Below are 13491 nucleotides of genomic sequence, written 5' to 3'. Positions count from 1 at the left end.
ATACATGTGATATTAAAGGTATCGTCCACTGAGGATGTTAAAAGTAACAGTTCAGACACAAAAACCAAGGTTCTGCTTCACATGACTTCTGGGTGATACAGCTGGAACTCGGCTGCAGGTCGAATTTTTGCTTCAAAGCCCTCCAAGCCTGCTCTGACAACAGCAGAGCTACTTACACAGTCAGGTAGGTGACTTTGGTAAGTCACTCCTTACTCTTAGCCACTTTATTTGAGACAGCTTTATGAAAACTGGAGTTAAACTGCAAATGGAGCCAGGATTTATGCAGCATGCACATTATGGGTCTGCTATCTTTCATCCCATCAGATCAATCTCAAAACTAGTAGTTATAAGCACCAACACAGGCAAAAGTAAGTCAGCCTGCAGAACTGCCAGCACTTCATTGCTCTGCTGTTGCAGTACAGTGCTTAAAACATTCATGTAGACAACAAAGTATAGAGAAGGTCTGTGTAGCCAAAATCCCCTTCCTTCAGTTGTCTTCTCTTCCTTCCATCTTTCACACTTCATGTATTAACTCGCTACTCTTAACCTGGCAAGGAAAGTATTTCCTTTCTGTAGACACACATGATAGATGAAACCTCTGTCTCCACTACTTAACATCTTTGTTATTACTTCAGCATACCTACATCATCATAAGACATTTCTGGAGTCCAAAAGCTTGTTACTTGCTAACAGTCTCTTTTACTCAAGAGGGAGAAAGAGAAATATTTCACCCCACATGTACATATGTTAAAGAAATATGTCCAACATATTTTTTAAAAATATCACCTTGTATTAACTTCAATTCACTAGCTTTCTCCACCTTAGAGGAGCACTTTTCATAATTGCATTCAACTCAGGTAACAGTTTCATGTTATAGTCCAGTGTTGTTTTGCTGTTGATAATGCATGTACAGGTGTGACTAAATAATTCAAAGCTTTCTTAAAATTCGGTATTACATTTTCTAATGTTTCTGATTTGCTTATATATACAGCGTCTTTGTCTTAAATACACACATATAACAGTAATGATTATGGACTACAAATGGGAGACAAAAAATTACCTCACTCAAAACATAGTTTTGGAAGGAAGACAACAGTGCTGCTTCAAGTGTACTTTTAACAAACAATTCAAGTATCTATGAAGACTGTCACCTCTTTGTACCGCCATGGGTAACTGATTTGGACTAGCTCTCTTTTTGTCCATACCCTCATCACAAGAGCTGCTGTTGAAGTTTTGCCATTTCAAGCACATGATCCATGTGTCCCCTCCTTGAAATTCTTCAGTTCTTTCTTTCACTGCAGTCCACCTTACTTCAGCATGTCCCCAGGAGGCTCCCTCCGTTCCCAACACTTAATCTCTGAAACTTGTCTTGCCCATCAAGACACGTTCACTTGGATAGAATTTCTGATTTATCTGAAGTTAAGAAGAATGCAGCTCAGTCTTCAGACTGCTTCCACTATAACATTTTCTGGAGTCTCTTGGCACTCCTGTGCCAATTACTGAAAACCTCTTAGCTGGCAGGTTTTTCAATAAAGAAATGACTATCTGTAAAACTGTTTCAGTCAGCACTGAACTATTATGGTAAAGAGAGATGCAACAATCTGAATCAACAGACTATGCAGTGCTTCCTCCACTTTATATACAATGTTGAAGTGGATGGCCTAGGAGACAGGGAAAAACCAATTATCTTACCTCATAGCCAAACTGGAGTTCATCTGAGGTTAGCATAATGATATCATCATCAATAGCCAGCACTGCTTCTGTTTCAATCTCATCATAAGGGAAAAAGCGATTGCTAAGTTTGTTTTCTGCAGTCCTAACAACTTTCAGGGGAACACGAATCTTTGGCCAGAGGGAATCTAGAGAGAAAAATTAAAATAAATAGAATTCAATGTTATACTTTACTTCTGAATCTGCATATCCATCTTAGCTGCTTTTTACTCTTCTTCTCATCTAAACAAACGCTTCTTAATGGTGAATTTACAGCAGTTTTGGTTTGGCAAACACAAGAGCATATGAAGGCAAGAGACAGAAGTTCAGCCACATTTCTCTTTGTATCTCTCAACAATGAGCTTCATGGGCAGCTACACAGAGGATAGCTTGCCCAAAGCAGCAACTTGCAACACTTACAGAGTATGTGCAGGCATAATACATATTGGTTTGGGACACACAGCGTGAAAAGATACTTCATTCAACTGCAACCGAATAATTTGAAGCAGCAGTATACAATTACTAACTGCAAGTCTAGGGTCATAAAGAATTTTACTAAGAATGTTAGTTCTATCAAGGGCTGAGCAAAAGAAATTTTATTATATCAATTAAATGTTTAGCACAATTGCTAAGGAGTAGATTCTGTGTCTCATCAATTTCTTTCATCTTCAAAGTCCTAAGTCACAGTGATAATTTAAAACTAGATAAATACAAATGTATTCTAACTTGTGCCCTACACCATTCTTCCAAGTAGAATAGAGCACTGGAGTACACAAACATTAACATTTACAAGTCAAATAAGGATTTAAATAGCAATAGAACCCCCCACAGACATAAAACTGCATCAAATTTACTATATCTTGGCATTAATTTCAATTTTTCCTATGTGTTTAACATGTAGCACCTTAAGTGTCACGTTAACAGCATCTGCATATACTCAAAAATTTTCAAAACCCTATTCTATTCATACAAAAGAATAACTATAGGTGTAAATATAGAGCACCAACCTAAAGGAAATGGAAGCAAGGGCTGAATGTTAAACATTCATTCTAAATGCATATAACCATGCAGAGTTTCTAGCACAAAGGTTAACAGTAGTCATTATTACAGCATGATGCATCCTAGAAGCAACTATTAATGAAAATGTATTTTAATTAGAAGCAAGAGAGACACTGGCAAACTGGAGAGAGTTCATCAAAGAACCATGAAAGCAATGATGGCACTGGAGCATCTCCCCAAGAAAGAAAGGCCGAGAGTGCTGTGGCTATTTATGCTAGAGAAGGCTCAAGGAAGGTCTCGCCAATATGTGCAAATACCTGAAGGGAAGGTGTTAAGAATAGAGAACTAAGCTCCTTTCATTGGTGGTCAGTGGAAGGACCAGAGGCAATGGCACAAACTGAAACACTGGACATTCCCTCCAAACATCAGGGGAGAGTTTTTCAGTGTGTGTACGACTGAGCACTAACACAGGTTCCCAATGATGTAGTGAAATCTCTGCTCTTGAAGATATTGAGAGACATCTGGAGATATTGATATTGCCCTTGAAGACATTGAAAGCCATCTGGAGATGGTCCTGTGCAACCTGCTCAAGATGTTCCTGCTTGAGAGGGGGGATTGGACAGCTGATCTCCAGAAGTCCTTTCTAAGCTTAGCCATTCTCTGATTCTGTGGCAAGTGGAGTCTAGAGGACCTGATACTGGGCCTGAAGGCACTGGAATTTTCATGTCTGAAATACATATAAATTTTCAGTGCAATTTGCAAGTGACACAAAGCCTAGAGACATGAAAAACAGTGAGCACAATAAAGACATAGAGAGCTCACTAAACTCCATATGGACTGCTTAGTAAACTAGGTGCATTTGAACAAAAAACACACTGACACATTTGAGACACAGTTAAACACTAGGGCCAAGGCAACTTTTTCCCTAAAAGCAGCTTCTGAAAAGGATTAAAGGTCCAGAGTAGACATTATACTGTTTTATTCTGGTGCTTTTATATTTCAAACTATGTTAAAACATTGAAAATGGTGCTGAAAGAATCACATGAGTTAACTGAGGTCAGGAGAAAATGCCTTTTGGTAGAACATGGAGATCAATCTATTTGGTTTACTAAAAGAAGGAACAAAAAGTAGATTTGCTTAATATGTACAAGCACCTACAAGAAGAAAAATGACTTGTATCTTTAGCAAATTGGAGAAAGACATAACAAAAAACAATGACCAGAATCTAAAGCCAGGCAAATTCAAAGTATAAATAAGGCAGACATTTTTAATAATAACAGTGGTTAACCTCTGGCAAAAGTTTAAAAGGACAGCAGTTAGTTCTGTACATCTTGTCTTTCAACAAGACTGGGTATTACAAAGGATGCAGTCAAGTTTGAAGTCACTGGACTGAAAAGAAAGGCAATGTAGTGACTTACAACACAGGTCAACCCAGATGGTCTTACTGCACCTTCTGCTTCAAATTCCATGAACAGCAAGATTGTTGACTGTCACCAGGATACGAATAGAAAGTTTGAATAAAACTACTAAGACATGGGGAGCAAATAGAGAAATTCAGAAAAGAGCATAAGAAAATAAGATCCTTGTTTCTGTGTTTTGAGAATAAAAAATGGAAGTTAAAATAGGTGTCAATGAAAAAAGCCACTGTAAGGACAAAAATAAGAGAAGTCCTAACCCAAGAAAATTATTTCAGTTTTTAAACAACAACATAAGATCATATTCTGGAATTGTTCTCAGCAGGAGGATCTGAAGAATGCTGGCTGACAGACAACACCAAAAATAATGGGATACAATTATGTGCACACCCTTCCACTTCCATTATAACTTTGAATCAGGTCTGCCTCCAAGACAGTTTTGCACCCTTTCCACTGTCAATTACACTAGGACGACAGTACCAGAGAAGAAAGAAACTGCTTCATTCCCATATATACAAGTAACATTTGCTCTCAGGAGGGAATGTCCATCCCCATGGCCACTGGGCCTCTCAGCTTTAACAGCTCATATGACACTGCAAAAACCCACAACTCTGCACACTGCTAGAAGACACCAGAGTATGAATGCTACTTCATTCAGGAAAACAAAGCAGCATTTCCAAACCACAGCAAGTCTTCAAAAGTCAGTTTTTCCTGGAGATGTATTTTAGAAAAGAGGATTGGCAGGCATGGGTGGCTCAAAAAAAAGAACACAGAGTGATATTTACTGGCAAAATTTGTATTCAGTTTCCTACCCCAAGGTTTTTCCTCTAAGGATGAAAACGTGTCTGTAAAATCTACTTTTATCTGTGTGGTCTTGTACACCATGGCCTTCATTTGACATGTATGGACATTCTTGTCCTGTTTTACTCATCTCTTGTCCTACTAGAAGGCATAGGCATTAGCCCTAGCACATTTCTGTGGTTTATGATATTGACCAGTAGCCAGCTGGAAGGATTCAATCCCATTACTGATGGACTCCAAGGGAAGTCCCAGTCAGCCACCAGCTGGGGAGATACAGCAAGCACCTTGGGGCCACTACAGAAATGGAACATTGATTCCAATTAGTGTCATGAGCTCATTCTCAGTATTGTAAAATCTTTAAAAGCCCTACATGAATCCTAATCTGAAATGATGATTCCAGTAGGAGACCACTGACATTCCAAAATTTTCAGGTTAACAGTCATTGTAACCTTAGGAGGCAGTAACATTGAATGACTGGAACTGTTTATTGCAAATTAGTACTCTTGATTTCACTCACTGCTTTCTTACTGGTTTACCATGCAATGTGCAAGTACCATTTTATAAATGGTAACAGACAGTTACAGGTACCTCACAAAGACAGATGTCTTTGCCTCGTAAAGGCTACAGACTGTGTAATGTTCGCAAACTGCTTAAAGACCTTTGGATAATGGCCTATAATTATCCAAATGTAACCCAGAATTGGTATAAAATAACTTTAAGCAGCCTGATAGATCAAAAAAATACTGTTACAACTGCTTCAGTTGCAATCAGAATTGCAATATGTACGCGTGCATTTGTAAATTTGTATTTATATGTAGCATCAAAGTTTATATTTCATAGCTGTTAAGCATTCTTTTATTCAGCCTTTTCTTCTTTTTGTATCCACTACATGTTGAAAAAAATGAGAACCAAAGTGCAACAAAGTGTAGGAATATATTGAAATAGAAATTGAAACTGAAAAATCACTAGGATTGAAAAATAGTAATTCAGAAAAACAAGCATGCATATAAGCATTACACTTCCATCTCTTCTGAAAAATCAGCTATTTGATAGCTTACTAACAGACGTGCCACTTGCATAAAAAATGGTTATAGAAGAAAAAGTAATGAAAAGTGTATGAAAAATGAAGATGTAATCTAATTATAATCAGCACGCATCTCAGATGTCAGCAAATCCTCTTAAATCCACATGATTTACTAAGGTCTTGGAAAGTCTCTCAAAATTACCAGTTCTCAACAACGGGTATGTTACTGTCAAATATTTGTGCTTTGAGAAACATAATATAAAGTTTCTGAATTTAGCCGTAGATTAATGAAAAGTAAATATAGGCATTTTGGAGAAACTTGGGGTAAGACATTAGGGTACCAGTTAGTCTGCAGCATGCAAAATGCACAAGGCTACTTGCTGCCTAGAGACTGACTTGACACTGGAGGTTGCTGCCCCTACAGAGATGGAAGCACATGGGAGATGCTATGACACAATGACACTTGGGTAACAACTGGCAACCTGGGCAAAACTGACTTTCATAAAGGACAGCAGACTCCAGTGAGAGATTCAAGTATTACAAATAAGCTCTGCCATAGGAACTCCAAAAGAAATACATACATAAAAAAGACAACAGTCACATCAGAACTCAAAGTTTTAGAATCCATCAGGAAGGTTAAAATTGCCTATGTTTATTTTAAAGGACCACAAATGAAAAGTATTCGTATTTAAGGAGCAATCAGATACGGGGTTTGCCACTTCTGTAATATCAGACTTTGAACTTTCAGATACTGCTTAGAAAGTTCTGAGAAACTTCACCACTAGCAAAAAACATATGGAGGAAATTCTCAGTTTACTAAACTTTGTTATAACCAAGGTAAAATGACAGGCTTTATTCTGACAGTAAGACAGACCTTTAACAGATTATGACAAACACAAAAGAAGCTTAAGAATCTTACATCATGGCACGAGATCCTTTAGGCATACAAAAGTAAAAATGCATGTTTGGACTGGGGACTACTCTTACTTTTTAAAAAAAACAGTAAGGACTCTGTGATGCCGCAAAAAATAGAAGCAAATTATGGAAATAAAGCTATCTGAAGTAAATACAAGTCTATGTATGTAAGGATTCTGAAGAGAATGACTGGCACCTCCTATTGTGTGTCATACTGAAATAATCACGAGAGAAGAGTGAATAACACTTATACTTGCTCTCTGGTAATGACTCAGGTCACGATTGGCATTACATGCTATTTAGGACTCCTGATGCACTGATTGCTGGAGAAGCCCATAGAAAACAGTGTGTGGTCCTCTAGACACAAAATCAGTAGCTCCCCAACTTTGCCCACTGCAGCTCTCTCTTCTAATGGGCTTACAATCCATACATAGTTCTGCTTCTGGCCAGCCCACAATTCCACCATTAAGTCCTGCAAGGTGAAATCTCACAGCAAAATTTTCAAGCGTGATTTCAAATGATTTAAGCTGTAGAATAAAAAGGTGTCATAGTTGCATTCCCAGCTAAACACTCGCATATAAAAGATCAGCAAAAAATCCCATCTAATTATGCATTTCTCAGCTACAACTGCCAGTGAACCACATGAGACATGTAGATAAGAGAAGGTAGGACAGGCATGAGAAAGAGGCAACTTTATTATAACCTAAAGCAATACCCTCTCACACAATAAACCTCTCTCACTTTCCACACCTCCTTAGGCTTGTGATCAGATGTTTGTAATGAAAATGTAACTAAGTTTTTACACTGTTCATGTATAAAAATGATTTCTTAGTCTGAAATCCAGCCCTGTTTCTCAGTACTGAATGAACTGTTACATCATACATAAAAGGGGGATCATTAAAATAATAGAGCACAATATTTCCATGGAATGTATTATTTCTTTTCAAAGGAAATGGCACTGTGCCATGCTTTGGGAATGGTACTCCCCAGTTCAGTGCCCCCACCAAGACTCTCCAAACCACACACCTCTCGCTCTCTCTCACTCTTTCCCTTCCCCCTGCCTGCTGCAGGAGGATGAAGAGGAGGAGACTTGGAGGCACAAAAGGCAAAGATCACAAGTTGAGGTAAAAACAACTTACTGGAAACAGCAATGAGATAAAATGAACAGTAGTAGCAATGTACTAAAATAGGGTACAAGAAAATAAACTATTCACATGGAAAAAAACCCAACACTAGACAATACCAGACAGCTCCTTCCACCAAGTTTTCTCAACCAGAAGGAAGCCCTTCTCCCTGGAAGAGACTCCCTTTCCTTCAATAGGGGTGAGGTAGTACAGAATAGTGAGGTGGTACAGACTGCAAAAATTAACCCTGTCCCAGCCAGAACCAGGACACACCATCATGTTGTTAAATAGCATCATTCTCTGTATGCTTGCTTCTGAGAAACTGGGAAGCTAATAACACCTCAAGAAATCCTTTTGCAGCACAAACATTATTGTTGATCTTGTCAGCAGACAGAGGTGCATTTACAAAGGGAATTATTTGCTCTGTGTACCAATCATCCATTCCCAGTTTCAACACTCAACAGGGAAAATGAAAATCAGTACAGCAGCTGTACAGAGCTAACCAATATTCTTGGGACATCACTTCTAAGCAGTATCAAGTTTAAAACATAGCAAGTGATACTTGAATGCAGATGGTTTGTTGCATTTGCAATTGGAAGCAGCAGGTAAGGATAATGAGGAGCTGGAAATACAGCATATACTCCTGATGGCAAGAACTGAATGCCTGTCAGTACTACAACCAATATGATAAATTTTTTAAAAAGCTACTTATTGCCTAAAATCATGGCATTCTGATGACTCATACAAAGATATTTGTACAAACATTCTATTTCTGCTTTACTGCCTCAATAACAATGACTAGTGATAATCTGGGACCAGAATATTAATTCATATAATGCTCTCACTTCCCAAAACTTCTGTGGAGTCCATTTGGAAATATAAAAAGGAAAAACCTTTCCAGAAGTTTTGTAAGGTGGACAAAGACTGATAAAAAACTGGCAGAAAACATTTCTAAACATGCTCTGTTTGTACCTGCAGTTGCACAGAATCCCATAAAGCATATTCAATTCTCATATCTGATTCTATCTGGTCTATAGTAGTTTGCATGAATGCAGCTAAGTGAACATTGCTGATGAAACCCAATTAATACTTTTTCGATCTCTAATACTGAATGGCAGAATTTAGCTGGAGTCTGAAGTTTAAAAAACTGTCAGAAACAACATCAGGCATGTTACTTCTACTTATTATCAGAATTCCTTCCATTATGGCTGAGTGAAAAAATCTGTTCAAAGTTCAAAACAGGTGCTTTCTACCCACATGAAAATGCTTATTCTGCAGAAATCCACAGAATTCCAATTCCTCTTGTATATAACAAAACAGAACATTTGGTTCTAGGACACTAGGGCCCAGTTTGTTAAGATGGGTTTGATAAGTTAACTTTCTAGATTTCTCTAGAAATATTGCAAAATGTTTGTAATATGCCTTATGGATGACTAAAATCAACATTAATTAGTTCTCTAGCTAATCAAAGAAAATGGCATTAAGTCCATCACCAAGAAGCCAAATTAATTAAAAACTTAGAGAGAAGTTAAAAAAATCATTCCTACCAGTCCTTACTACCAAAGGCACAGCATGCAAGAAACCCTAGACCTGTCACTGAAGTTGTTTTTATTATTTTTTTTAAGATAACACTTTCTTAAGATACAGCAATCCAAAGGACACTCACTTTCTTTAGCCCCAACAGTTTATATCAATGTTGTCCATTAACAGCATTAAATAGAAATACAAATATTATTATTTCAGTATCACCATAAGAAGTTTATAGCAACTTAGCTCCAGGATCCACAACTGAACAGAAAATACACATTCCTTAAAATATACTTTTCATTTGTATAAAACAACCTAAGAAATCCAGCTACCACACATGATTTGTAGCTTGTTGCATATTTACTAACAGTAATGAGTTTATACATTGTAATATGATTTATGTGGTAGACAAAGTGGTTTCTTCACTTGTCTGAAACAAATGTTGATGGAAATTTCTGTCATAGACTATTTTCTTGAATTTCAGAACTAGCAATTTAGAAAAATACAAATGAAAGGAAAAAAATATTTGGCTGATAGAGAAAATCATGATTTCTACAAAATATTCCCAGCAGCAGGCACTTAGACCACAATGTTTCTTTTAATTGATCCAGAGTGAGGGAAAAAAATTGATTTTTTCCCTGTAATATTTCAAGGCTTTTACTGTTTTTATTAGTATTCTACACAGAGTTATGAGCCTACTGACATTACCGTTGGGCTTCTTGCATACAATGCATGGCAGAGAAAATATGCAAAACTCAGCTAAAAACACATAGCAGGGATCACATCCCTAAATTTATCAGGTACTTAAGATAATAAGCTGATTCTATAATGTTTTAAGGTTCCAGATTAGAATCATCACTGTATGTGATATTTTCTTTCTGCTATTTCACATATAAGAGTCAATATTTTTACCATCAAAAACATTGTTGTCTTTGCACAAGACATCTGTGTTTCTCATAGACTCATCTTGTTTCTTTTCATTGATTCTAAAGAAAACACAGAACCATGAGTTCAGACTTCCACAGAGAGCTCTCAGACATAAGTTAAAAGAAATGATACTTAAAAACTCTTAAGACTAAGGAAAAAACAATCTTAAAATTACTCCTGATATCTAGCCCACATACATGTGGTTCTCCAATTTTATATTTTTACACACTATTTGGTTGAAAACTTTTCAGTCAAGTGTTCAATTAATCCATTGCTCTCTTACCTGCTTACCTTTTTTATCAGCCAGCATAACAAAAGCTTTCTATCACATCAGAGTTGCATCTGATGTGCAACCTGAGAGGTTTAGGTTTGAAAAGAGTTTGTTTCCAGACACTCCTCACACCTATTACCACTGCACAGCAGCCAAGATCAGCTACAGCCTATTATCTGGAATGCTCAGCACTACTGATGGCAGTGACCACCTGTGACTCCATGATCTTATACTCCGTACAAGTTTTAGAATATTTCATTTTCATTCAGTTTTCCTCCTAAGTCATGAGTATCATTACATAAAGACACTATTGCAAATGCATAGCATATTGTTTTGATAATAATGATATTTTCAGTTATAATAATTTTCTGGTGTTGACAGAGGAAAGAAAGAAAAGGCCACATGTCATTTGTGCAGCACTTTGCCAGCTGCATCCCAGGAAACCTAAGCCCAATTCTCAGTTTAGCACACATACTCACTAAGGAAGGCAATTTGGATGTTCTTCACCCAGCCCTCCCATTTACACATGCAAAACAAAATGATGACACAAAGAGCTACAGTGACAAAAGCCAAGATCTGCTTCTGTACTGAAACATGTCCCTTACGTGGAAAGGACCAAGAAATACAGCAATTGATGCTCTAGAAGGTTAAGCACCTCTGCTTTACTACAACCAATTAAAAATGAATAGCCATAAAAGTGCAGATACTACTGTAGGGTAATAAACTAGACTTTATCAGTGACAGTGGTGCACATTACAAACTTCAAACTCATTCCTTGTTCTAATCCATCAGAAACTTCCTGGCTTTAACAGGCTATAAACAGCAGAAGCTTTGAAGTCCGAGGATTAGGATCACTAATAGACAGACTGAACGAGAGACTGGCTGAAGAGCCAAGTGGAATGCCCTGAATGGATCTGGAATAAAACAAGTTCATTTAATCAAACTGACCTCTCTCTAACCATAGGCCAAGAGATTACAATGATTATAACAGCAATAAAGGGACATGGGACGCTAAAAACAAATAGTTATTCACTTCATAGGCTAATGCAAGGACAAAAATGTTTATGGTTTCAGCTGTGCTCTCAAGTCCACAATTTTAAGCTCTACAGGTTGGGGTTTTTTTTAACTAGTTTATGACTTAGTGGCAGTAGAGGCAGAAAAAAATTGAACACACTTTGATTTTCAAGATCAATACAATGATTGAAAAGAAAATGTCATTTTAATGATCTATTTGCTTCAACTCTCCTGTATCTCAGACTTACTTGAAGGAAATGTGGAAACAATTCATTTAGGTTGAATCCACCCACACTCAGTGATCACATAACTGTATATATCACTAAGCCTTTTTGCTTTTAGGAAATAACTGCTTACTGTGAAAATTCCTGTTGTTATCCATTTATACACAACAATTTTTACTCTAAAGGGCTGCAAAACATTTAAAATATGACTAAACTTGAGGTATTTAGCCCAGAAGTAATAAAGAACACTTTTTAAAGTAAGCCATAAAGTTACTCTGCTTCAAACTGCTGCAAGTTGCCAAAATGGCACATGAGCCAAATGAATGGTAGCAATAGCTTGGCTCTAAGAAGCTCTTAGGAGATCATCAATTGAGACAAGTGGTCAGGGATTAATTTCTATGTTGCATCTTGCTGCTACGCAGAATAACTAACCATGAAGAGTAGAACACAGCATCAGTTGAAGCCTCTGAAAAGAGAATTATAAAGTGAGGAGTCCTAACAACATACTTCATTCACTACAGAAGACAATACAGTATTTCTTTTGAACAGATATTCTTAGAAGGCAACATGTTTGGTCCCACAAAATCACATTTCCAGATGAGAATGACCGATCCATATGTACAGCATATGGGGACCAGGCTCATACACAGCTACTATAGCTACAGTACTTAATCCAGAGTGAGAAGAGGAGGCTTTAATTGCCCAACACAATGCTCAGGATTTTAGATTTTTGGATCTGAACACCTTGAAGAAAGCCACCCTAGGGAATGATAAGAATTAAAATGAGCAGTGTTGGAGAGGATTGTCCAGCACTGGAGAGGATTACCAAGGGCCAAGGCTAACTAGCTTCCTTCACATGGGGCAAGACCTCCCATTGATTCCATGGTGATTTCATAATAGAATTCAGTAATGTCAGGACATGTGTTTCCAGCTGAGGACCTGGGAAAAGATTAGGAGCAGCATGGTCTCGTGAGGCAGGCAGCCTGGGGATGGTAAAGAGGGGACTTGGTTGGACACAGAGCAGTCCATGGAGTGTACAATGGCATTGCATAGAAGGACAAAAAACACATGAGATAGGGATCTTGGGCTTGAAAATGTAGACAGCAAGATGTGAGGACTGGGCAGATTAAGACTGAGGTCCTGGCACAAGGGTATACCAGCAGTATACCAGGCTGGCAAAGCACACCTCAGCTACTGAAAATAATTGAGAGATTTACAGCACTGAATTCACACTGGAGTAATTAATATACCTTTGAAACCAAACCTTGTTCCAAAAATCTACACATATAAATAACTTGGGAAAATGCCTGTGAATGAGTCCCCATTTTAAAAGAACCACAAATTAAAAAACAATTTACAAACAATGCAGATGACACCAGACTCACTCACATACTACAAAGAGTAGCACACTACACCACATGTGTTGGAAAGAGAAATGTTTTAAAACAGGGACTTATTTATCGTCTTACTGAGCAAGCATTAGCATTTTCACAAGATAGTATGGAAACTCCATTTTAGACACCTGAAAAGCCCCAGATTT

At 37.5% G+C, this 13491-nt stretch overlaps 1 protein-coding gene across 2 annotated transcripts in view; it reads right to left on the bottom strand.

Annotated features, from left to right (window-relative positions):
• Window positions 1–13491, bottom strand: part of EXT2 (exostosin glycosyltransferase 2) — a 71900-nt gene that overhangs the window by 15830 nt on the left and 42579 nt on the right. For both annotated transcript variants that reach the window (XM_021533226.4, XM_021533227.4), the window contains one exon: window positions 1693–1859. In XM_021533226.4, coding sequence (XP_021388901.1) covers window positions 1693–1859 — 167 coding nt within the window. The remainder of the gene's footprint in view (window positions 1–1692; window positions 1860–13491) is intronic.

This window comes from Lonchura striata, chromosome 5, assembly GCF_050655825.1.
Source record: "Lonchura striata isolate lonStrDom1 chromosome 5, ASM5065582v1, whole genome shotgun sequence".
Classification (NCBI taxonomy): Eukaryota; Metazoa; Chordata; class Aves; order Passeriformes; family Estrildidae; genus Lonchura; species Lonchura striata.
The sequence above is the reverse complement of the archived record's forward strand: the minus strand, read 5'-3'. Positions and strand labels throughout refer to the sequence as shown.